The sequence below is a fragment of the Prunus avium genome, chromosome 7 (assembly GCF_965620075.1).
Source record: "Prunus avium chromosome 7, drPruAviu1.hap1.1, whole genome shotgun sequence".
In the NCBI taxonomy this organism is placed as follows: domain Eukaryota; kingdom Viridiplantae; phylum Streptophyta; class Magnoliopsida; order Rosales; family Rosaceae; genus Prunus; species Prunus avium.
In genome coordinates, this window is record NC_142290.1 from 22,827,393 (window position 1) to 22,853,149 (window position 25,757).

A 25,757-nucleotide genomic window follows, 5' to 3' on the forward strand; every position below is an offset into this window, starting at 1 on the left:
CCTTTCTCTCCCTCCTTTCTCAGCCAAATCTTATTGCAAACCTTCTCTTTCTTACCTTAACACTCCCCTTTTCCCCCAAGTACACATAATTTTCTCTTCGGTGCTAAACTCATGTCGATTTTGCTCCCATGCCACAAGCTTCTCATGCCAAGCCAAGAATTTATCTGTAAGCAGCCATTATTTTCGTTGGTGAAGGTAACCAAGATGTTTCCTAAGGCTTTACAACCCTTTCGAAACATTTTGGGGTTTGATCTTTGAACTCAGACACAAGGGGGATATTTTCTTCAGTTTTCTCCTTACGGCAGCCCAGGCCCGCAATAGCTGCCGGAACGAAAAAGCCCCTACAGTAACATAATAAAATACTAAATGAGATAATGAAGGAAAAGAAAGTTACCAATCCCCTAGCTTCCCATGTAAATCCCCATTTTATAAGGACATTGATCAACATAACAAGGAATTGATAAGTGTAGACCTTTAGGATATAAAATGAGGTCCTTATTCTAGTAAACACGATGGTTTACAAGACTAAGGATCGGTATTACAAGAGTTTGGATATGAGAGTACCATAACATTGTAAGAGAATCCCAAAACTCATAAGTTACATGATTTGAGTAGCGATTTACAAGTTTTTGAACCAGGATTACAACATTAGGGTTCACATAATCCATAATGTTATAAATCCCCATTTACGAAGATATGGATCCACATTATAAGGAATTTGTAACTCCGGACCTTGAGGATGTAAATTGGGTCCTTATTATAATAAAATGAGAGTTTACAAGATTAAGGGCCGATTTTACAATTTTGAGATACGAGAGTACCATAACGTTGTAAGGATGATCCAAAAACATGTAAATTACACGATTTGGATAGTGATTTACAGATTTTTGCACAACAATTACAACATTAGGGTTCTCATAATCCTTACTGTTCTAAATCCTTATTTTACAAGGATATGGATCCACATTACAAGGAATTGGTGATTGCAATAACAGACTAGTCAGTTGGTAATTGCATTCTGAAAATGCAAAAAGGTTGCCAATTGTATGCTAAGTTACGTACACCAACTGCCAAAAACCCCTTACAATTTGGTAATTGCACGCCTAAATATTATATCAAACTTCAATATAATACAACAATTCCGATGAACAATAGTATGATTGAAAAATAAAATTTAAGCTTTGTAAACAAAAGGTGCAAAGAAATAATTAAATTGCTAAATAATTATATAAAGCAACAAACTGAAATCTCACATCCAATATAAATAAATATTCAACACTACAAAAATGTTATAACATGTCAACTATCTAGGCAAATGATATTAAAAACATATAAACATAGGGAAATAAACCAAATGATCTAATATCCAGTAAGTGTAGGTCTCAAACTTTATAGAACTTGTCACTTGGAAGCTCGACTTTCCTTGATGAGCCTAAGATTGCCTTTTTGGTATGAGCCACAATAATCACATCAATTTGCTAAAATGTAAACGTATGAATTAAAGAGTTAATTAATGCACATGGAACTAAGACTAAGCAGAATTCAGATAATAGATGATGCCTTAAATAATCTCTAATGTTTAATAACATATATAATGATGAAAATTTAAAACTCACATACATGAAGGGTAGACAATCCTAGGATAGTAAGCATGAGAGAGGAGGTAATAAGCAGGGCTTCCTATGTAGATGTACAGATGAGGAATGAAAATCAAGCAATTCATAGAAAATTACAGCACTCTTTCTGCAGTACAACATCAAGTGAACATCCAATTGTCAGTTAGTAAGAGAAAGCACAAGGTCAGCAAAAAATTAGAGAGACTAAAAGGAAACTAGAGAGACTAAAAGGAAGCTTTTATTGTTTGGTTTTTAGGAAGGCTGGTCACTTCCTCAACGACAGGAAAATTCTTGGAAGGCTGCTTTTTTTATGCCTGGGAGAGAACGGGCTTCCCCGAATTCGATATGTCACCAAGCGGTTTCCTGCCACCAAGCCCTCTCGTTTGTGTTTTTAAAACATCACCCCTTCCCACAATAGAAGCTCCTGTGGCAAAATTCTTGGAATGCTGCTTTTTCGATACCTGATTGAGTGCAGGCTTCCCAGAATTGGATAAATCACCAAGCGGTTTCCTTAGGGTTTAGGGTTTCCTTTGTGTTTCAACTGCATCAGCCTTTCCCACAACAGAAGCACCTGTGGTACATGTTATAAAGGTTACACCAAAATAGCCTAACAAGAATTTTAGGCAAAAAATAAAATAATTGGTAGGCTTGAGAAGTACCATTAGATTGAGCATTAAGATTCTGATCGTGAATCACACGACCAACTTGTGATGCCATTGTTGCTTTCTGTACCCACTTTTCGATTCAATTTTAGCAATTTGATCCTCAACAGTCTTCTTAAGGGTCAGAGCCTGTCTCCAATCAGGAGCAATCTGCAAAACAAAGAAAAAAGGTTAAAAAAATAATTTTAAAACAATATTAGGACGAATCGTTGGTAGGAATTGTAGAAATTAAAATTGCAACAGGCTGAAGGCAACTTATTTGTATAGTGAAAAGGAGCATAGTAGTCTAGTCTGTAAGACTACAATAGATGAGCAGCTAAAGGTTAAGTCCACACAGATATTATAGTTACAGTACAGAATTAGATAATTAACTATAAGTAAATTACACCATGCTGAAAAGAGCTAATACAATACATGCACAAGCACACAGCACGCAATCAAAATTTTAGAAAAGGACGACACATTTTAAACTTACCACCTATATAGCAGAGTCAAGTGTTGTTGAACATTTAAATGACAATCCTATGAAACAAATAGTATTATTCAGGGCAGATTTTCACTGAATGATGGTCAGCCAACCATATGCTAAATGTAAGAGACACATGAACATGTCACAGAAAAGAGAGATGAATGCCACCAAAGGGTGCTGGAAAATGAGGTGCAAATGAAACGAAAAATAAGAACAAACCTCTAAGCATTGCTCCACAAGATGCCGACTATTTGAATATTCAGCTGTTCTGTAGTATCCAACAGCCAGAAGGTAAAGCTTCTCTCTCTGATGCAAAGGGGAGCTAGTGTTGGCCAATGAAGCTGTACAAAATCATATTCTTCAGTATTTTTAAATGAACAATTTTAGGATGTAGAAACCACTAGAGAATGCAAACCTACACTGCCAGTATCTAATATTGGAAACTCAAGCATCAGCGACAAGCTAGAACGAAAGTTCTTCAGTTAAAAGCAAAACAAGAAACAATCACAATACAAGAGAAAATATATTTAGTAATTTAACTTTTTTAATATGGAAAAGACTAACCAATTAAATATAAGATTGATGACATTTTTTTTTTTTGCGAAAGTAATCATTACTAGAAATCCAGAAGGGCTCAGCGTCTTGTAATTTATAAATTTTCTTGTGGCATGGAGGGTCTAGTTCCAAATTCTTATGAAAGAATGAAGTAGAAAAAGATACTCTAATGAATTTCTCGGGAGAACAATTTTGTTGGTGAGAATCAGGAAAAAAGATGGCATGCATTATGAAAGTGTACAATCACCATCAATACTGTTGTACAGAAGAGCAATAGGGTGAAAAGTGGGAAGATTCATGGCAGTGTGAGCCCTCATAATAGTCTTTCCTATTCCTGCAGTGTCTAATACCCCACACAAAGGAGCAACAGAAATGATTGTTCCATTAGCTTAGAATTGATTGAATGTCTTTAGGCATACAAATTCTAAAAAGGCTGTCAAACCATTGCAAAATATAAAGAATTGCCGGCAGATTTGATAATGTTATATTAAAATAAACAAGAAAATAAAAATAACAACATTATGCTATTTTTATTTTCTTGTTTGTTTTAATATTAGAAGACGGAGAAAAGGAGAAATAGAAGAAAAACTAGAGATGTGAGATTTTATAAATTCAGCCTCCTTTCTCCTTCATATCTCTCTTCTCCTTTTCAGCTCCCTCTCCCCTCTCTTTCTTTAATAAAAAAAATAAAAACAAAAGTGCTCCCAAATTGGCCTACATTTTACACAGAATTTTGTTTGTATAACTATAACCATGACGACCAATTAGAGAAGATTAATTAAAACTCATAATGAAAGAAATCATGAATAACCCATGAAAATAATCGGGAATTCTATGGTTGAAAAAGACATGTACAGAATCAAAATCGAGACGATAGGGAAATGTAAAAAGAAGTGAAATGAATTGACAACACCAATGGTTCAATACGCTTATGTTACCTAAAAAGTAAAAACTTGCAGCATTGAACGTTTAGAAATATTAATAAGAATAATGATAATACCTTCAAGCATGGCAATTCCACGCTGCACATCTTCTGGTTGCTTTGAGTGGACAAGTGCCCACGATGACCTCATTATGCTTTCGCTCTTCTGCTCATCTGAGTCACCCTTGTTGGCCTCCGCAACTTCTTTCTCGCACCCCTGACCCACAATTCACAAACACTCAAGCGTCTTTAATTCAAGCAAACAAAAACCAAACCGAATTGGATTGGCTGAACAAAGAGGAACCCAGATCTCTGTTTCGTTTTTCCTTCAGGGTTCTTCATTTTCTCGGGAAACAAACAGAAAATGAGCATTAGGGGGTTTGTAGTGTGCACTTACGTGGATGACGTCGCGGTCGCACCAGGGGATCGAATCTCCGCCGCCGAAAAGGTTAGCGATGGAGTCAAAAAATTTGTCAAACATCTGTTCCATTTTGTGATTGCGGATGATGAAATGATTGAGTCTCAATTCTCAGGGGGAATTCCCTTGGGATTGGATTTGGTATTTATAGGTTTGTGAGGAAACTTTCAAGTATTTTTTATTTAAACCCAAAATGGGACTTTTGAATGTCGGCTTTTTTATATATTTTTTATTTTATAATTAAACAGATATTGTACTGTATGGTAAGGGAAATTCTAAGATACTTTATAGTATGGATACATCAAGTTTTTGCACCGTCAGATCAGATCAACGGTTCCTTTTTTTTTTAATACAAAAAAGATAAATTGTTAGATGTTTACCTACAGTACCATTTGCTGTTACGAAATATATCAGCAATTTTAATATATATATATATAGAAATTCTCTTATGCGGACATCCGGTCGTTATTATCATCTGGACACCATGTATTTTGTACTATCCCTCTCTATTTTCCTGCCTGTTTACAATAAGATCCGCACGATAATAACGTGCGAACATCCGAATAGGAGAAAAACTGTATATATATATGTTTTAATTAGGTATAAGGATCTAATTGACATTTTATATATAATGACAATACATAGCAATTTCAAAATTCATGTAAAAATATCAAAAATATCAAACAAATCAGTTAATTAATCAATATGACATTAACTGTATGTTAGTATTTTGGTGATTCAAATACAGGAGGTGGAGAGTCAAGTTTTTCAGACATCTCTTCCAAATTCTTGCACCTCAAGGGACTCTCTGGCTGAAAACAAAGACGAAAAAACCGCATTGTTAGGAAATCCAAACCGACAAAATAACTTCAGAAAAGGAAGAAAAAGGAAATGCAGACTTGCCTTAAGTTCGCTGAAATTCACAGAAGTTGATCCAAGTCCATGGCCTTTTTCTGTGCTTTGATGCATTCTTGATGATTGTGTAAGAACCCTTCCTCTGCAATAGCACTAGGACAAAGGGGTTCTTCTGCCATAACCTTTAGCTTCATGCTGTGGTTCTTCTGCAGATTTGGTTTCACTGAGTTTGAAATGTGAGATAGCGTATTCCTGCTACGGGTCTGCACTTTCTCTGAGGCTTTAAAAACACCTTTCCTAGTGCTTGCATCATGAACGATTTTAGGAAGGCTGGCCACTTCCTCAACGACAGGAAAAATCTTGGAAGGCTGCTTTTTTGATGCCTGGGAGAGAACAGGCTTCCCCGAATTCGATATGTCACCAAGCGGTTTCCTTCCACCAAGCCCTCTCATTTGTGTTTTTAAAACATCTCCATTTCCCACAATAGAAGCTCCTGTGGCAGAATTCTTGGAATGCTGATTTTTCGATACCTGATTGAGTGCAGGCTTCCCGGAATTGGATAAATCACCGAGCGGTTTCCTTCCACCAAGGCCCCCTTTCCTTTGTGTTTTAACTGTATCACCCTTTCCCACAACAGAAGCACCTGTGATACATGTTATAAGGGTTACACCAAAATTGCCCAACAAGAATTTTAGGCAAAAGAAAATAATTGGTAGGCTTGAGAAGTACCATTAGATTGAACATTAAGATGCTGATCGTGAATCACACGACCAACTTGTGATGCCATTGTTGTTTTCTGTACCCACTTTTCGATTTAATTTTCTTCTAACTGCAGAAACAAATGAAAATAAAAACACTTAGAACAATCCTTCACATCACAAACTTCCATACAAGATGTGGCCTCAGATAAAGAAATATATATCCAGAATTCTGAAACTAATTGAACACTTAAACTGAAGTGAAAGAAATTCTATCCAGAATCCAAGATCTTATAAAACTACGAACCTCAAATGGCAATGGGAAAAAAATACACCAAATTCTTATTTATTTGCATCACTAATGTTAGTGCATGCAAGGTGGTAAGGTGGTGCCTTTCTATCCACATATGCGTAATACCGAGCCGATTTGCGAGCACATTGGAGTTGCAGTACCGAGCTGGTTTGGGCACACTGGAGGTGTGGTGCTGAGCTAATCACATAATAATGTTGTGTAAGTGGGTCGGTCATTTTCGAACATGTAAAAAAAAAATATATTTTGTGCCTTCACGTGGTAGGCCTTAAAAAGGGTCTCCTGATGGCAACGACCACAAGGCCTCTTAATACTAGTGTTTGCATAACAGAGGGAGGAAGATAGTACATAGTATTTTAATGTAAATATCATGGCAGCAGGAAGAGATTTATTCTCTCTTTAGTGGGCAAGCATGATTGGAGCAGGAAATTGAGTAGGAGGGCACATGGGTATCCTGGTCCTACATAGGGGATGGGAATATTTATAAAAAGACATCAAATGCTCTTGGAGATATGACCCACATTATAATATGGTTCATGAAATGGGTGCCGTGGAGATGCTATATGTGACCAATTTAATAATAATTAATCATTAAAGCAAGAGATTTCTTATCTGTTTATGCCCTTCAACAGATAGCGACGCCTGGGAGGAGGAATTGCGTAATGGCGCGAGGTAGCAAGGATGGAGTTGACGCAACTGGAGCTTCGACAACCCCCGATTTCTGATAGGTCCATAAGGCCAGGTCGGCACATCTAGACGGCTCGGTCCGTACCTGGTCGACCCAGACGATATCGGGTCGGCTGGGATCATACCTAGAGCTAGGTGGTTAGACCAGAGCAAGTGTGGTTCAACTTAGAGCTAGCAGTTTGTAGCCAGAAACCGGGTCGGCCATATCGGGTCTGACCTTGCACACAGTTCGATCCTTGGGTCTAGTAGCCAAGAATTTTAGTGGGATGCTTTGGGACCGAGTTGAGCTGTTTCTCCATTTCTTGTCTCGCTTGCTACCCTTGAATTTCATAGGTGGAGGGACCTAGGTGTCTCAAGCATATTTTGCAGCTGAGCAGCAACCTGCTCTGCTCGTCACAGTCGGCTAGAAGTAGCTGGACCATGAATATGGTTTTCGATGGAGATGGATTTCAAGGTGGAGAAGGATGAGAACGACATAAACTTTTTGTGTCGTTTCCCACAGACGGCGCCAACTGTTAACGGGTGATTTAGCACGGTCCTAGAGGGTATATGGTCAATCACACACATTACACAGATTTAGAGTGGTTCACCCATGAATAGGACTACGTCCACTATAGAGCTTGGTATTTATTATAAATGAGTATTACATTATACATAGAGAGAGGCTTGAGAGCCTGAATACAAGAGGAAGAGGGAGAGCTTGGGTGTCTCCGGATATGCGCATGGAGAGGAGAATTGGAGCCCTCTGCTGGAGAGGGGTCTGTTCCCTTATATAGGCAGGAGATGAGGGCCACTTGCCATTGTTTAATGGGCAAGTGGCAAAGGCGTGGGTCATCCTCAGTGGGGTATGAGCTGAGCACATGGGGAAGGCATGGGCTGTCAGGAGACCGGAGGTAGTGGCCTGGTGAAATGTCAGGACGAACGTGGTGATCTGTCATCAAAGGCATGCGTGGTGGTGTGCACATGGCTGAGGCAGTAGGAGTTGGCTAGCACATATTGCTCGGGTATGACATTTTGACTAGGCCATATTGGCTTAGGCTATATTGAAACGGGTAGGATGTTTCGGGTAGGCCATATTGGCTAGGCAATATCGAAATGGGTAAGACATTTCGGGTAGGCCATATTGGCTAGGCAATATTAAAACGGGTAAGACATTTCAAGTAGGCCATATTGGCTAGGCAATATCTGGTAAGCCATTACTGGTGGGCTATTTCTGGTATGACATTTCTAGTTGGACATTTCTAGTACCAACCAGATATGTATAACAACAACTAATATGTATCCCTCATCACCATTCACCATCATTTTCAATCATTTCTAATGGGTACCATCTGAATCTTAAGTTCAAATTCTTGTTTTCACTGTACAAATATTTGAATAAAACAAGAACACCAAATCCAAATCCAAATCCCAGAAAAGTTCTGTAACACCGAGTCTATTGAAAATTATAACTCCTTTTTTTCTTGAAACCGAAACAATTAGAAGGTTAAGAACCACAATTCAAATTACAATTCAAAAAAAATTCCCAAGAATTGTAATTTCCCAAATTACAATTCAAACCTAAACCCTAATAAACGAATTAGATTAAATCATACAGATTTCTTAAAAATGTGGGAAAACTCACCGAAAGTGTTTCAAGTAAGCGATCGATATCTTGCGACTTTGGAATACAACGCGAATTCTCTAAAACTGGTCAGATGCTGCAAAGTTGGTTCTTTGTCCGGCTCAGTTCAAAATAAATGATAGATGATGAATGGGGTTTCAACGGTTACTTTATATGACTTTACACTACGCTCCTTTTTTAAAACACGTAATTACCAAAATGGCATTTTATCTTTATTTTTCACATCTGAACTTGTTTTAAAAATAAATAAATAGTTCAGACTTAAAAAAAGGTCATATTACGCGACTCATGATTTATTCACCCATTGATTCATCGAAAGATTTTATGATTAAATTGATATAAAAAGACATTGATAAGCAAATGTGGGTTAGGGTAGTGGCCCGTCATCTTGCACGCAAGTTTAAATTCCTTTACATATATAGGACTTGTTTGGTACGTTGGATTGTACTGACTAATTTATGTCAAATAATATTAATTTGCTTCGAATAGTACTGACTGTTTATCCATAATATTATAAAGTGTTTGGTGTTGTTCCGGATAAATAGTCTGACCAAGTTATACATATGATAAGATTTTATTTTTTCTTTTGTTTTTGCCAAAATCTATAAGACAAGATTACATCAACCAACTCATTCTCATAATTGTGGAACTTGGGATGTTTATTGATGGGAAAAAAAAAACATTTTGATATATTAAAAAAAAAAAAAAATTCTGATGGTTTTTGTGTTGACATCGTCCTTTTGCCATCTTCCTGTAAACTCAAATGCAATATAGAAATGGCCAGTTGAGATTTTACCAGATAGAGTCAAATCCTGGTTGAATTGCTCTAACATCTACAGCAACCCAACCCAACAAACAAGTCATATATTAATTTGCATATAAATAAACAAACATAAAACTTAAAAAATGAAGAAAGTATAAAACTTTAAGGGAAATAGCTCAAAATGCCACCTATTTTATAATTTTTTTTGAAAATACCACTCCTCCCCTAAAATTTTAAAACTATCACCTATAAATACATTTTTATTGCTCACTGATTGCACACATATCACTGTTGCTGAAATTTTGTTTTCTCTCTATCGCGCCTCTCACTTTCTCTATCGCCCCTCTCACTCTCTCTGTCGCTCAGCTCTCTCTGTCTCTGTTGCTCAGGTCTCAGCTCTCTTGGCTCCGTCTCTCTCTGTCGCTCACTCTCACTCTCTCTTCGCTCTGTCTCTCTGTCGCTCAACTCTCACTCTGTCTTCGCTCATCTCTCACTCTGTCTTCGGTCTTTCTCAGTCTCTCTTGCGCAGCTCTCTCTCTCGCGCAGCTGTCTCTCTCTCTCTCTCTCTCTCTCTCTCTCTGACGCAGTGTTCTTCCTCCCTCAGCAGTGTTTGTTCATCGAAGCTTAACTCCACCGTTCACATCCAAAATGTACTGTTCATCGTCATTTTCTTTGGGTTTAGGGGTTTCTTTGAAGTTGGTTTAGGGTGTATGGTTTCTATGAAATTGGTTTAGGGGTTTATATGAAATTGATATAGGGGTTCGTTCGAAATTGGTTTAGGGTTGAGGGGTTTCTCTCAAATTGGTTTAGGAGTTTCTCTGAAATTGGTTTAGGGTTTATGGGTTTCTATGAAATTGGTTTAGGGGTTTCTCTGACATTGGTTTAGGGTTTATGGGTTTCTATGAAATTGGTTTAGGGGTTTCTCTGAAATTGGTTTAGGGTTTAGGGGTATCTCTGAAATTGTTTGATTCTGATGATTCCTTGTTTGAAACAGTGAAGGAGTGTGTTCTTTGTTCTTTGTTTGAAACTGCTGTTGTTTGCTGTTGTTATTGGTGTTGTATTGCTATTTTATTGTTGTTGGATTGCCTTTTTAGTGTCATTATATTGGCATCGTAGTGCTGTTTTATTGCTAGTTTATTATGGTTTTATTCCAGTTCCATTGTGAGTTTAATGGTTTTGGCGATTTATGCAATTGGATTCTGTCTGTTTGTTGTTTTGTTTCATCCAAAGAAGGGAAATTGTAGATGTTCATTTATAGTCTCTACATTAGGCACATGAATCTTTATAGTTTGTTTTGCAGTTGCAGTAGCTTTTGTTGGAAATTTAATATTAACTAATGGTGTGCAGGGAAATATGGTTTCAAAATTGAAGCTGATGATTGCTGAGGAAGAAAAGTTCCAGGGAAAGGCGTTGTCCCTTTCCCATACAAAGACCGCGATCAGCACAATTAAGGAGAAATTGAGTCGGCAACAGTTACAAAGGTTCGAAGACAGCTGTTTTGGTCATCTATTACTCATTGAGGAGCTTAAGTGGACTTCACAAATTGTCCACGGCTTGTTGTTGAGGAAGGCTGATCCCAAGACAGTTTCGCAAGTCAATGGGATAAAATTCATCGTTGGCAATAAGGTGATACGATTCACGGCAAAGCAATTTTGCGTCATGACAGGGCTAAGGTTTGGAAACCTGCCTTTCATCCTGATTGCAACTAATGAGAACTGCTAATTGAAAAGGAAGTACTTTTGCGATGATAAAATTGTCACCCTTTTGGAACTAGAAAAAGCCTTCCTCGCCTGCGCTGATGAGGAGGATGTATTGAAGCTTGGATTTGTATACTTTGCTGTTTTTGTGCTGTTGGGTAGTGAAAAACATGTCCACATTGACATACAATACTTGAAATTGGCGGAAGACCTTGAAGAGTTTGTGAAGTATCCATGGGGTGCTGTTTCTTATGCCAAGACAAATGCCTCACTTTTGAGGGCACTTTGTGCGGATTACCAGCGAGTAAAAGTGCCCCAAAAAGCTACAAAAACAAAAAAATCTGAAAAGAAAGCAAAGACAACGGCAAGTGGTAGACCAAGAGAGTACCACATCAAAGGTTTTGGCTTTGCATTTCAGGTAAGCATATTTCCATTAATGTATAAGTTCAATTTCATTTGTTTTCAGTGATTTACGTTTTATTCTTCAAACTAGATTTGGGCTTTTGAGGTCTTCCCAGCGTTGGCTGCACTGCATTTTGTCATGCACGAAGAGAATGCCCACATCCCTCGTATACTACAATGGAGGACCAATACTTCGGCTCGTTTTCATGAGCTAATGAGCCAAGTATTCGAGAACCGTGAGGTTAGTTATGTTTTTAATGATAATGTTATGCATATGAAAATATAATAAGTTTACTGATATGTATTTTGTATGTGTAAATTGCAGGTTAATGTGCAACTTATCCGCCCAAGTGTAATTGACAAGCAGCAGCCCTATTGGACTTGGGGTGACAGTGTTGCGAACAGTGAAGACATTGTTGAATTATTTGGCAATGACGTCGAAGAAAAAACCAGCACTTCTGTTGAACAAAAAGATGATGAATTTGACGAAACTGCTACCCTTTCGTCGTCTTCTAAGGTAAGCATGACATTTTTTCAATATATACGTCATAATAAACTTAATGGCTCTGCTATATAATCAGTATATAGTAAATATATAGACAATACAATACCAAAACAGTAGCTGTATTTGGGTTATATTTTGTGAGTAATGTAACAGTTGCATTATAACTGAATGCAGGATAATGTCCCGTCCACTAAGTTACGCACTTTGAAGTGTGAGTTTCAAAGGACAAAGGATGAATTGACAAAGGTAGCCAGTTCAAATCGAGCGCTTCAAAACAGAGTGCATGACTTGGAAGAAATGGTACGGAAGGAGAAGTTGAAACATGAGAAGGAGCTTGAAAAAAATAAAAAGTGTGTGGAAGATTTTGGCAAGACCCTCACTTCAATGGAACACTATTTTAAGCTGGAGATAGAGCAGTTGAACAAACGAAATGGTGGGTTCAATGAACGTGGGGAAGGACATGAGGAAGTCGGTAGTCCTCATATGAATGAAGGGGGCGACAATGACATGTCGCCCTTACATGAATATGTTACTCCGACTACAGAACCGGCAGCAATGGAAGCACAAGTCCCCGGTGATGGAGCCGAAGCCTGCGCAGCCATGGAAGTCCAAGAGGCAGAAATGGGCGCTTCAGTTCCTCACATTCAAGTGCAGCAAGAAGCTGACCAGCCACAATCTGAGGAGCTTCCTACTTCGGAAAATGTGGATGGGTGCGGAGAAATCTGCCAAAAACTGTTGTATTTGTTAGAGGATTGGAAAAAGGGCGAGATTATGCTGTCGGGAGGTCAGATGAATCCTCCCATCATACCCAATGTTATTGTGCGTGGTGATGACGAAGGTAGTGCTAATGTTGAAATAGATGTTGTGGAAGGTAAAGGGTGTAGAAAGAAGCGACTAGCGCAGACATTGTTGAGTCCATTTACCGATCCTTCCAGGAAGAAGAGGATGATGACTGGTTCGGATGTGGAGGCAACCTTGCCATGTTTTGATCCAACTAAACCCCTGCCCATTGATGATGTCAAGGCAGTAATAGAGTTTTGCACTGCCTAGAAAAACGATATAAGGTTAGAGTTTTTTACCTGCAAAATCCAATTTTCATGTTATTTTAGTATGCACTGATATACCAATAAGAAAATGTAGCTACCTTTAATATACATGTCTCTATTTGTCATCTTCTGGCAATGTTCCAATGATTAAATGATTACAAAATTCACCGTTGGAAGTTTGCGTATTGTAGTGCGGAGGTGCAGTTGGAATCATGTGCAGTGGGCCCGGACTTTTTCTACAAACTTCTAGATGATACGACATAGATTAGCTCCAGGGTAAGAATTTGAACTCTACTTCATTACGATAATTCAATTGTTTTCTCACCTGAATTCTGCTATGTGTACATCTGTATTAAATTGTGGTCATAATTTGTACTTCAACTTCCAGCACCTTGACATGGCAACGTTTCTCATACGGAAAAGACAACTGTCTCATCCTTCAGTATTTGGAACTGACTGGACAACTGCAGATTATTGTTTGCAGGTAAACATGTGAACATGTTAAATTCATTGTTTCAGTTGCATTGGTTCGTCGTTATGTAATAGGCTTATTTACTGTAGCGCCCCCTGAAACTTTGGTCAAATCTCACTTTGCCCCCGAAAGTTAAAATGGCCCACTTAACCCCCTTGACCAAAGTTTTGTGTTCCACTTTGCCCCCTGCTGTTATCTCCATTCATAACTCTGTCAATTTTGATGACGTGGCATGGTTATTTTCGTATTTTTACCACAAATGATGATGTGTCATGTACATGGCCCAGTTTTTTGCAAAAGTGAAATAACATATTAATAAAAATAAAAATAATGTAATTACTGTTTAATTAAAAAAAATTTAAATGGAAAATTTAATTTAAAAAAAATATCTTCTTCTTCATCTCTCTCTGTCTCTCTGCGCCCTCTCCTTCCCCTAACTTCACCATCAGACCACAGCACTACCCAACCCAACGCCACCCAAAGCAGCCACCAGTTCAAACCCTAAACCTCACCGCCACCTCCTCACCCATCAAATCAACCACCTTTTCCAACCACACCTCCACTGCAACAACTACCTCATCTCCTTCTCCCCAACCCTCGCCAAGATCGATGGCCCCTCCGGCTACGATTTTGTCGTCGTTGACATGGAGCACGACCATGGCTTCGTGTCCCAAGCGCTCCCAGCCTCCACACCTTGGCCGCTGCTCAAACCCCGGCCATTCTTCGCTTGCTTGAGACCTCTGCAGCTTGGGCCAAGAAAGCCCTAGATCTGAACCTACAAGTGGAATTATACAAAATTCAAAGATCCTCAGAGCCATTCCACAAGTGGAAGTTGCAGACAATCTACATATCATCAGATTTTGTCTGCCCATTTGCTTTTCCTCATCACTGAACATTTTCTTCAAAACTCAAAATCAACGCCAACCAAAAACAAAAACAGGGCAATGGTTCAGAAAATAAGCAAATTAATTTTGTCCACATTTATTTCGGGTTGTTAGACCAAAAATGGTGGCTAAGAAAGTTGGGGAGCTTGTGTCTATAGCATTCACATGGATGATTGATAAATTCTCTAGGTTGAAATCTTAGAAGCATTACTCAGAGGGTTTTTCTGTTGGTGATTTTCAATGATGTATCTTTGCGGGGTTGAAGATGGGTGTATATTGTGGTGTAGGTGGGTGATTTTCCGGTGGTGTTGGAGTGGTGGTGGTGAGGATAGCTTTGTGTTGGGTGGTGGTTGTGGTATGACGGTGAAGTTAGAGGAAGCAGGGGAGAGGTCGAGAGAGAGACGAAGAACAGGAGATTTTTTTAATTAAATAGCAAATACATTATTTAATTATATTATTTTTATTTTTATTAATATGTTATTTAACTTTAGAAAAAAAGTGGGCCATGTACATGACACATCATCATTTGTGGTAAAAATACGAAAATAGCCCTGCCATGTCATCAAAATTAACGAAGTTATGAATGGAGATAACAGCAAGGGGCAAAGTGGAACACAAAACCATGGTCAAGAGGGTTAAGTGGGCCATTTTAACTTTCGGGGGGCAAAGTGAGATTTGACCAAAGTTTCAGGGGGCGCTACAGTAAATAAGCCTATGTAATATGCCTTATATTCAATGTTTGCAGCAATTTCTAGAGCCAGTCAAAGCACCTCCAAAGAAACTAGGATCCAGGAAAGCCGCTGCTCTAAAGACTGTTGACCTTCCACCCAGCTACGAGAAGAAGATACATCACTTTGTGCATGGTACATGGCAGCATGGGTATGCGCAAGCTTGGACCAAAGTCCAGAGGGTGTATTTTCCATATAATCTTCAAGGGTCCCATTGGGTGGCCATAGAACTTGACTTCGTTAGACATACGGCGACTGTCTATGACTCTTACATTTATTTTACCTCAAAATCGAAGCTGGTGAAATTTCTGAAGCCTATTAGCGAAACTCTCGCACGGGTGCTGTACGAGATGCGCTTTTATGACGCTTCTGAGGTTGAAGAGGTGAAGCAAAAGGGGATGAAGATGTTGATGTTTACGCCATTCTCAGTTTGCAGCATTGGAGATGTGCCACAACAACGGGATGGGTAAGCTTTGTGAATTTAGTGTAGTTTATCGATATTGTACATAACTGCAGTTCTAATTTCTGAACTTTTTGGCCCGACAGTGCCTCTTGCGGAATCATGACCGTCAAATTCATCGAGCATCTCATTGCTGGCATTTCGTTGGATAAAGTTGACCCTTCGAAGATCAAATATTACCGACTCAAGCTTGCAATAGAGGGTTTAAGGGGGGAGTCATATATATGAGGTAAATGTCATAATGTCTGTGAATTGAGTTCAGTCTGGACTTATGACTTGGGAATTCACTGTGCTCCTTAATTATGTCAGAAAGTCCTTCATATGAAGACTGCACATAGAAGCTTTGCTGGAGGTGCTTTATATGGTAATCCAACCTTTTTGATAGAGCTAGTTAGTTTAGTTATTATGTGTAGCAAGGTCAAATCATTTTTCCCGAGTCTTCGGCCCTGTTGTACATTGTGAAGTGTAATATTGTACAGTCTACAAGCGGTGGCTAATTTCCTTACATGGCACATAAACTGTTTCCATTTTCAAGTTGAACTATTTCGTACACCTCCATATATAAAAATAGTTGCTCTTTATGGATGTATAACAGTTTACTTGTTTGAAACGACGTGTTCGTTTCCACTAAATTCTGCTCATTTTTGTATCCATTGTTGACATTTAGTCTCTTTGGTTTTCTTTGCAATTTATGTGATATAGGTGTATTTCATTTCCTGCACTGGGAATTTGTTACTGGACTTAGTGAAGCATACAGCTTTCTTAAGATGTCTCCAATTAGTTTTAACTTTGTTCCTTTTAAACAATTTCTGCAGCAATTCTACTTTTCTACTTAGCATTCTGTTGTTATTGGAATTTGGAACCTCATCATGTTTAGAAAAGGGTAAGATATACTTTACCCCCATGAACAAATGTGGAAAATCACTTAACACGCTTCCACCACAATATTAGGAAAATAAGTCCCTTGTTTGTTCAGAATTTTTGATTAATAGCTATTCTGTCAGTATATTTACCATTCATACAGTTTTAGGGCCAAGTTCGTATGAGCAGATGATTAATTTGAAATATGTAATCGATCATTTTGCCCTCTAACTCAATCGTTGAAACGTTGGTGTGGTGATTAATAGATGCGCAGATGTGAAATGCGCAGTGTGCATGTACAAATAAATGTGCACATTCGTTTGTTTACTTCCATGTGTTAGAAATCATGGTAATTTAACAGTTTTATCACAGAAGAATGAAGGTTTGGAATGCATAGAAGCCTGCAATATACACTAAGCATAGAGATGGTTACCAAATATCATGTTGAGCACTGTGACCCGTGCAAAGTTAAACTGCAGAAATTGGTTTACTAGTTGTTCTTTATCTTTTTGAAGATTCATTAGTCGTTCCAAAAATTAGTTATCCCTATTAGATCACATAATGTTTGAACTAATGGTCATGAACTCAATGTTGCCTTTGCTTGCTTGGAGAAGCTCTGCTGTTTACTTTTTTTTGTCAAAAGGTTTAACGGAAAGCTATCTATCCATTCCAAATTAAATTCATGTGTTCTTTGTTTTCCTTACAGGAAAATGGAGGTCAAACAATGGACATATGTCAAAAATGAAAAGCAGAGGAAGTGCATAATTCGTTTATGCCTAAAACGCAATAAACTGGTGATACCTTGGTGATACAGGGGCGATACAGAAGTGATAAAAGGGTGCTAGAAATTGATGTTTTTGTTTATTTTGGGCTTCTTCTTTTGTTTCATTTCATTTACTTAGCTTTAATAATTGGATGATTACGAGATGAATTTGTGTCAATTATCGATACAACAATTACATATATGAAGATTAAGACGAACAACATATCGTATCACCAAACATAATCAAACCACCAAATGTAATCATCCTTTTCTTCAACCCATCACGAAGCATTTGCTTATTTATTCATACCTTCCTTTTTCCGTAAATTATTTTTTTGTTGTTATTATTTTTTAAAATAGTTTCTTACAATGTCTTACGGTGCAATTATGATGCACCTGACTGCCTGTTTTTGAAAGGCACGTTGTTTCTTTCTCGTCCTCGTCTTCTTTTTGAACGAAGTCGGGCCTAAACCGTAAACCCATTCATGAGCCGTATTCAATATACATGCAATATAATAGCAATATGAGGCCAATATACATTCACTATAGAGACAATATTAGGGCAATATAAACACAATACGACAGCAATAGTATCACAATATACATGCAATAGGGTGGCAATATGAATACAATATCTATACAATACAAAGGCAATATTAGTCAATACCCATGCAATAGGAAATCAATATGAAGTCAATCTACATACAATACACACATCCATTACACACTACAATTTAGACATGCAAAATAAATCGCCACCGAACCCTCACAATACTATCCCGCGAAGGGAAAAGGAAGGCAACACTTTCACATCACATCACCCAGCACCGCATGAACCGAACCAGCACTTACCCTTACTAGAGGTCCATCAAAAGATTCATGTCTTTGGCCTTCCTCCTCGATGCATGCACGACGCTATGATGAGCGATTCCCTCTCCACCCATATTCAGCACCTCCTAGACACCAACTACATCAATTTCACTCCAATTGTAGTCTGGTGAGATGACCGAAGGATAATCTCGGAACATTTCAAAGCCGTTGTTGAAACATTCAACCATGTCATGGTTATATTCTTCAGATTTTGAGAATTTTTCGACAGCATATTTCTTTCTGTGTTCCAATTTTAACTTGAGGGCCTCTAACTCTTTGCTCCGACTTATTACTTTTAGAGTTTGCTTAACTTCGCTTGCATAAGCTTTATTCAACTTGTTTGACAAGTTTCCCATAACTTGCCCATGAATATCACATTTCGCCTGCCACCAATCTGTTGGCTTTGACAAATATTGGAGATCCTGCTTGACGGCACAGATTTTGTCAAGCGGATCATTGCTCTCAGCCTCACTTCCAGATGAAGTGGGATCGTGATTGGGAGTCACAGGTGGAGATGAGAACGGCACATGCCACGGCAGGTCTCCCGGGTAACAGACATGGTTGTTTGGAGGGCGTACGTCCGACATCTTTAAGTATCGCTGGGGACAAGTCACAACTGCAGTTTGCAAAAAAACAAATAAACGTACATTCAGTCTCCAGTTTCACATTATGAAAACTTGTGAACAACAATAACAGCAACAATAATTACCTTTCCCGTTAAGAAGGTGCCTATGCTGCATAAATGGTAGGAAGCTTCAGTTATATGTAGGAACTTGTCTGAAGTATATTGGGTATATAGTTGGTGCGTTAAATTGATTGGCTTGCAAACTACACCTTTGACTACTTGGCTGTCATTTACAGCAGTAGAGCATTACAATAACAGCAATAAAAGTGCCTTACAATTTGTATTAACCTAACCTTCATGAGAAAATGGAAATTGTGGATTTTAGGCCAAAATTGGACTATGTAACTAACAAATGGTAGGAAGCTTCAGTTATATGTACGAACTTGTCTGAAGTATATTGGTATATAGTTGGTGCATTAAATTGATGGGATTGCAAACTACACCATTTACTACTTGCATGTCATTTACAGCAGTAGAGCATTACAATAACAGCAATAAAAGTGCCTTACAAACGAAACCAAACCAAACCTTAATGACAAAATGGAAATTGTGGATTTGAAGCCAAAAAAGGACTATGTAACTAACCAATTATATATATAGAGGAATATATGAAACTTTGGGGATATACGAAAATTCCCACGTACAAATTGGAACATAGAAAAAGTAAATTAGGCACATATGAAATAGGCCAATTAGAAAATAGGAAAATTGGAAAATTGGAAATAAGGAAACTTGGAAAATAGGAAAATTGGAAAATTGGAAATAAAGAAACTTGGAAATAGAAAAATTGGAAAATTGGAAATAGGACAAAAGGAAACTTGGAAAATTGGAAAATTTTAAAATAGGAAATAGGAAAAAAGGAAACTTGGATAATTGGAAAACTGGAAAACTGGAAAATTGGAAAATTGGAAATAGGAAAAAATGAAACTTGGCAAATAGGAAAATTGGAAATAGGAACAAAGGAAACTTGGAAAATTGGAAATAGGAAAAAAAGGAAACTTGAAAAATACGAAAATTGGAAATAGGAAAAAAGGAAACTTGCAAAATAGGAAAATTGGAAAATAGGAACATTGGAAAATGGAAAATAGGAAACTTGCAAAATTGGCAAATTGGAAAATTGGATAATAGGAAAAATGGAACATTGGAAACGAATTGAAATTGCGGAAATGAGAAATAAGAAAATTACCATATTGGACAATTTGTATTAGTTGGTGAATTAGGCAAATGATTTCAATTACATAATGGGAAATTTACCAAATTCGGAAAATCCAAAATATAAATATATTAAAAAAGGGCATAAAGCCAACTGGGCAATAACTCCCGCCCAATACTATCCCGCCCAAGACTCCAGCCAATTACTCCCCCCAATCCCTCCCGCCAATTACTATCTCATTTACTCCACATCATTAACGGCTGCCTATATTAATCAACCCAGCTATATGAAGGGATTTGGACAAAATAAAAAGCTATATGAAGGGAAACTTGCTGTCTGCCGTGCAAATCTCACGCCCTGGAGTTCCGGGCCGAGGGGATGTGCGTTGACACGCGGTTTCCTGCTTTTGGGTGCGGTGCGGTTGTGCGCGGGCGTGCCAGCACGGTCTACCGTGCGTCGATGTGTTGATGAGTGTTGAATGGATAAGTGGTGCGCCTGTTTGAACTTGTCTTCTTAATCAAACGATTGTAACCGAGAGAGGAACTGGTCTCGGCTGTTAGGTTCACGGCCTGAACTATGAATAGGAAGAGTATGTATGGACATTCGACAACAGGGATTAGATACATACTTGGTTGTTTAAAATGTTCTTCTATGCTTAATGGGTTCCTAATGCTTAATTTTAGGTTAGACAACAAATGATCAAATTAGGGAATTAGGAACACAAGGTTATGACCACACACCATGGCTTAATCATACTTTAGCTAGAATCAATCCATTAATCTAATTGAACTTGGGAACTTATCTGCTTGAGTTAGTTATTTCTTTCTTCCTTGTTTTATTTATTTCCTTTCTTTTTCATTTCTGTTTTGTGTAGGAAAAATGAATTGGATCATTCAATCACCAATCCTCGTGGGATCGACCTCGCACTTACATATGCTATACTACCAAACGGCTCGTGCACTTGCGAGTATCACAAGTTGAGGATGCAACTGAATCCATTTTGGTGCAGCTGTATCTACGCAACACGCCTGTTTGAACTCGCCTTCTTAATCAAACGATTGTAACCGAGAGAGGAACTGGTCTCGCCTGTTAGGTTCACGGCCTGAACTACAAGGCCGTTGAGTGATGGTGTTGGTGGTGGGTTTTGGGCGGTGCTCCGGGGCGCTGCTCAGGGAGCGACGGTCGTGTGATATATGGGGTGAGTGAACGAACAACAAGGATGGTGCTCCGGCGCCTTGAAAATCAAGGGTCGTATGATATATTGATGAATGGATTTTCCTTACAATCTAACACTACTCCTAGGAAAGCAAGTAAAGATATTGAAAGTGCATTACAGGAAAAAAAATAAGTTGCTCCGTGGGAGGCTTTGTTTTGGTGTTGAACCCTTTAAATGTAGCTCGAGCCTTGTATTTATAGGGAGAGTTCCTGGAGGAGTAATCGAGGCTGAAAATCTGCATGGTGGAGCTTGATTAGAGCAAGTGGGCAGTCCAATCGACATTTGGGATCGTGAAGTATGGTGGTGTGACCCCAGAAATCCTGGTGAATCTCGGCCGCCGCTCTTGATCGTGGGTTCTGAGCTTCTGGCCGTGGAGACGCATTTATGGCCTGGATAGCTGGTGAACCAATATCTCAAGCTGTCAGAATTCTTGTGAGAATGTCCACGTCTAATCACTCTGATCCTCACCACCAAATCCTGACTTCAGTCACTTCCCACCTTCCCTCGTGCATTAAATGCTTATTTGTGGCCAGTGGGTTTGCTGCATTAAACAGGCACTACTTCATTAAATGAAGCCTGGGACCCTGTTGTCACGTGATGATTTGCTTTTAATGCCTCCGGCCGTGAAATTGCCCGGCCTCGGCCTCGGCCTGCACTTAAGGCCGAGATGATCATGCCTTAGCATTTCTTCTTCTGTCTTTAGGAAGGCGAAATACCCTGGCGAAACGCCGCGTTTCAGCTTTACGAACAAGTGCCAGGGCCGAGAGAAGGGGCTCCTTCGGTCAGCTTATGGCCGTGATTTATCAGGCACAAACACTTGCATGACATTAACTCCTTGCAGCCATTACCTTCCCCACTGATTTCACTCACATCGCATTTAGTCCCATTTTTCTCCAATTAAGTCCTACACCAGCCTACAATAAATATCCAAAACCATGGACCATAACCTCACACCAAACCCAACGCTTTCAATTACTGAAGGAAGGGAGACTGAAACAGAAGCCAAGTCACCCAATTCACTCACTGCAGACTTGGTCCATGGCATTCAGCAATGTCGAGGCAATACCATGTTTTGGAAAAATCTCCATGCAGCATAGTTTCAAAAATTGTGGAGGGCCAAGCGAGGTGGGATGTCATAAGAAAGCGCACATTTTGCTCTCGTTATCATGCCCGCATGCATCTCCTCCATATAAAGGGTATGAAAGCCAAAATTGAAATTGCCCCTGCAATTATGGTATTCAAGGAATCTGATGAAATGGCCCAGTTGAAGCAACAACAAGTGGAAACCGGATTCGAACTATTTCGTAAGTTTGCAAAAATAGTGGATCCAAAAGGAAACTGGGACAACATCACTGTGGGCGGGGTCATGAATTTCATGGGTCGCGGTCGCCGCAATTGAAGAGTATGCAACTTGGAATGTGGCAACAGCATGAAATTTGTGACACTTTAATATGACTTTGGACTAGCTGTAAAATGTAGTGGAAACAACATGTAAAATGGAATCATGTTCAGGTGGCCTCTTTTTGTATTATGTAACTATGGGGTGGCCTCTAGTTGTATTATGTAAGTTTGAAAATTAGATTTTATGGAATTATGAAGCCTCTTTTTGTATTTCTGCTTATACAGTTTATCCGTGTCCAGTTCAGTGGCGATATAGAGGCAATAAATCCACAATAAGCATGTGTTTAATGGCAATATGATGTCAATAAGAGTACAATAGAGTTGCAATACGATCCTATTGCAATTGGTACTGCATCAGCATGGTTTTTAAAATATCTTAGAAGAAAAAATTACAAAAAAGTAAACCAAAATTAAATTAAAAAATGGAAAAGGGATGAAGTATACATCCCTTAAAAGACAGATGGCCTACATTACACACCTTCAATATGGACTCTATATATACAAATCATGCCTTGCATCACCATCACATCCCCCCCTAAATTACAGAAACATGACACCACAAAACCTCATGCTCCTTCCTTTTTCAACCCCTAAATTATCCATTGAATGCCCAATACTAGATGGCTGCTTGGGCCGTGGGATACCCTGCAACTCCATAACAGAATTGGTAGGGGAGAGCTGTTCGGAAAGACGCAACTTTGTCTCCAACTTACGGTTAGAGCTCAGCTCCCACCCTCACATGGCGGACTAGGGGGCTCCTTCCTCTACATATTCACAGAATTCAGCTTCTCATTTTGTCGATTGCAACAAGTAGGCAACCTTTATCATGCATCATACCCCAACTTAATAGGGATGGAGCCATTGGAAGACATATATGTTCATGGCGTTCATGATGCTCAACAACTCATCCATGTCCTTCAAGACATACAAGCATTTATTACTATTGATCACACCTGGTTACCTGTGAAACTCATTGTCATTGACTCCATTGCTGCATTGTTCAGATCACAGTATCAGACAACACTGGCAGATTTGAAACGGCGGTCTAAAATGTTCTTCAACATATCTGGGACATTGAAGGCTTTAGCAAATAAGTTTGGGTTGGCGGTGATTGTCACCAACCAAGTGGTGGATTTTATTGGGCCACATGATGGAGTGAATAGGGTGAGGTTGGGAAACTTGGAGTGCCTGCACACATCAGGCAGAAGGGTGAGTCTAGCTTTGGGACTGGCTTGGGCACATTGCATAAATTCAAGGGTGTTCTTGGCAAGACATCAACAATCTGTTGGGGTTAACAGTCATAATGCTCCTTCACCAACTATATATAGTCAAACACATAGGACATTTGACCTTGTATTTGCTCCCTATTTCCCCCATGCATCGGCAATAAAATTATAATATGATAGCGATACTGTCGCAATAAATAGGGAACACAGCATGCTGTATAGCAATGCAACCCAAATTACGCAAATTTAACACAATTCACATTCACCAAAAACACGAAACCCACCACAAATAAAATTAAAGTTGACATTACCTAACAAAGCAACAGAAATCATATTTTCTAAGATACATTGCGCAGTGGAATATTTTTTTTACAGGTGGTTTTACTGTGGCCTGTGAAACCGCACCTTGAGCATTTTCTTGTAATGGTGCCCTCTCCTTGCGAGGGAATTCTTAGCTTCTTCCGTCTGCCTGGCATGACTTTTGCCATGGGAGGTGTTTGTGCCTGATAAATCACGGCCATAAGCTGACCGAAGGAGCCCCTTCTCTCGGCCCTGGCACTTGTTCGTAAAGCTGAAACGCGGCGTTTCGCCAGGGTATTTCGCCTTCCTAAAGACAGAAGAAGAAATGCTAAGGCATGATCATCTCGGCCTTAAGTGCAGGCCGAGGCCGAGGCCGGGCAATTTCACGGCCGGAGGCATTAAAAGCAAATCATCACGTGACAACAGGGTCCCAGGCTTCATTTAATGAAGTAGTGCCTGTTTAATGCAGCAAACCCACTGGCCACAAATAAGCATTTAATGCACGAGGGAAGGTGGGAAGTGACTGAAGTCAGGATTTGGTGGTGAGGATCAGAGTGATTAGACGTGGACATTCTCACAAGAATTCTGACAGCTTGAGATATTGGTTCACCAGCTATCCAGGCCATAAATGCGTCTCCACGGCCAGAAGCTCAGAACCCACGATCAAGAGCGGCGGCCGAGATTCACCAGGATTTCTGGGGTCACACCACCATACTTCACGATCCCAAATGTCGATTGGACTGCCCACTTGCTCTAATCAAGCTCCACCATGCAGATTTTCAGCCTCGATTACTCCTCCAGGAACTCTCCCTATAAATACAAGGCTCGAGCTACATTTAAAGGGTTCAACACCAAAACAAAGCCTCCCACGGAGCAACTTATTTTTTTTCCTGTAATGCACTTTCAATATCTTTACTTGCTTTCCTAGGAGTAGTGTTAGATTGTAAGGAAAATCCATTCATCAATATATCATACGACCCTTGATTTTCAAGGCGCCGGAGCACCATCCTTGTTGTTCGTTCACTCACCCCATATATCACACGACCGTCGCTCCCTGAGCAGCGCCCCGGAGCACCGCCCAAAACCCACCACCAACACCATCACTCAACGGCCTTGTAGTTCAGGCCGTGAACCTAACAGGCGAGACCAGTTCCTCTCTCGGTTACAATCGTTTGATTAAGAAGGCGAGTTCAAACAGGCGTGTTGCGTAGATACAGCTGCACCAAAATGGATTCAGTTGCATCCTCAACTTGTGATACTCGCAAGTGCACGAGCCGTTTGGTAGTATAGCATATGTAAGTGCGAGGTCGATCCCACGAGGATTGGTGATTGAATGATCCAATTCATTTTTCCTACACAAAACAGAAATGAAAAAGAAAGGAAATAAATAAAACAAGGAAGAAAGAAATAACTAACTCAAGCAGATAAGTTCCCAAGTTCAATTAGATTAATGGATTGATTCTAGCTAAAGTATGATTAAGCCATGGTGTGTGGTCATAACCTTGTGTTCCTAATTCCCTAATTTGATCATTTGTTGTCTAACCTAAAATTAAGCATTAGGAACCCATT

The 25,757-nt window shown here is 39.2% G+C and overlaps 3 protein-coding genes and 2 pseudogenes across 4 annotated transcripts; 3 read left to right on the plus strand and 2 right to left on the minus strand.

Moving 5' to 3' along the window:
• Positions 1–1,287: 1,287 nt before the first annotated feature.
• LOC148293156 (mitochondrial fission 1 protein A-like) lies at positions 1,288–5,220 on the minus strand. 2 transcript variants are annotated; one of them, XM_088255856.1, is made up of 5 exons: positions 4,622–4,747; positions 4,303–4,441; positions 2,967–3,088; positions 2,276–2,428; positions 1,288–2,187 (listed from the first exon to the last, which is right to left on the minus strand). In XM_088255856.1, exons 1-4 carry the CDS (start codon positions 4,712–4,714, stop codon positions 2,309–2,311), a joined length of 474 nt encoding a protein of 157 aa, XP_088111982.1. In that variant the 5' UTR covers positions 4,715–4,747; the 3' UTR covers positions 1,288–2,187; positions 2,276–2,308. The 2 variants fall into 2 exon arrangements, with proteins under 2 accessions (XP_088111982.1, XP_088111981.1); XM_088255855.1 differs by lacking the exon at positions 1,288–2,187 and adding an exon at positions 2,754–2,800 and having other exon boundaries at positions 2,351–2,428; positions 4,622–5,220.
• Positions 5,221–5,562: 342 nt separating this feature from the next.
• Positions 5,563–8,944, minus strand: LOC148293157 (uncharacterized). The gene is made up of 3 exons (XM_088244612.1): positions 8,817–8,944; positions 6,227–6,326; positions 5,563–6,140 (listed from the first exon to the last, which is right to left on the minus strand). The coding sequence occupies exons 2-3, from the start codon at positions 6,282–6,284 to the stop codon at positions 5,563–5,565; spliced, it is 636 nt and encodes a 211-aa protein (XP_088100738.1). The 5' UTR covers positions 6,285–6,326; positions 8,817–8,944.
• A 1,988-nt stretch (positions 8,945–10,932) lies between these two features.
• Positions 10,933–13,233, plus strand: LOC148293158 (uncharacterized; annotated as a pseudogene).
• A 1,473-nt stretch (positions 13,234–14,706) lies between these two features.
• LOC148293159 (uncharacterized) lies at positions 14,707–16,001 on the plus strand. The gene is made up of 4 exons (XM_088244613.1): positions 14,707–14,774; positions 14,873–14,948; positions 15,331–15,779; positions 15,860–16,001. Exons 1-4 carry the CDS (start codon positions 14,707–14,709, stop codon positions 15,999–16,001), a joined length of 735 nt encoding a protein of 244 aa, XP_088100739.1.
• Positions 16,002–23,514: 7,513 nt separating this feature from the next.
• Positions 23,515–24,395, plus strand: LOC148293160 (DNA repair protein XRCC3 homolog pseudogene; annotated as a pseudogene).
• The last annotated feature ends 1,362 nt before the right edge of the window (positions 24,396–25,757 follow it).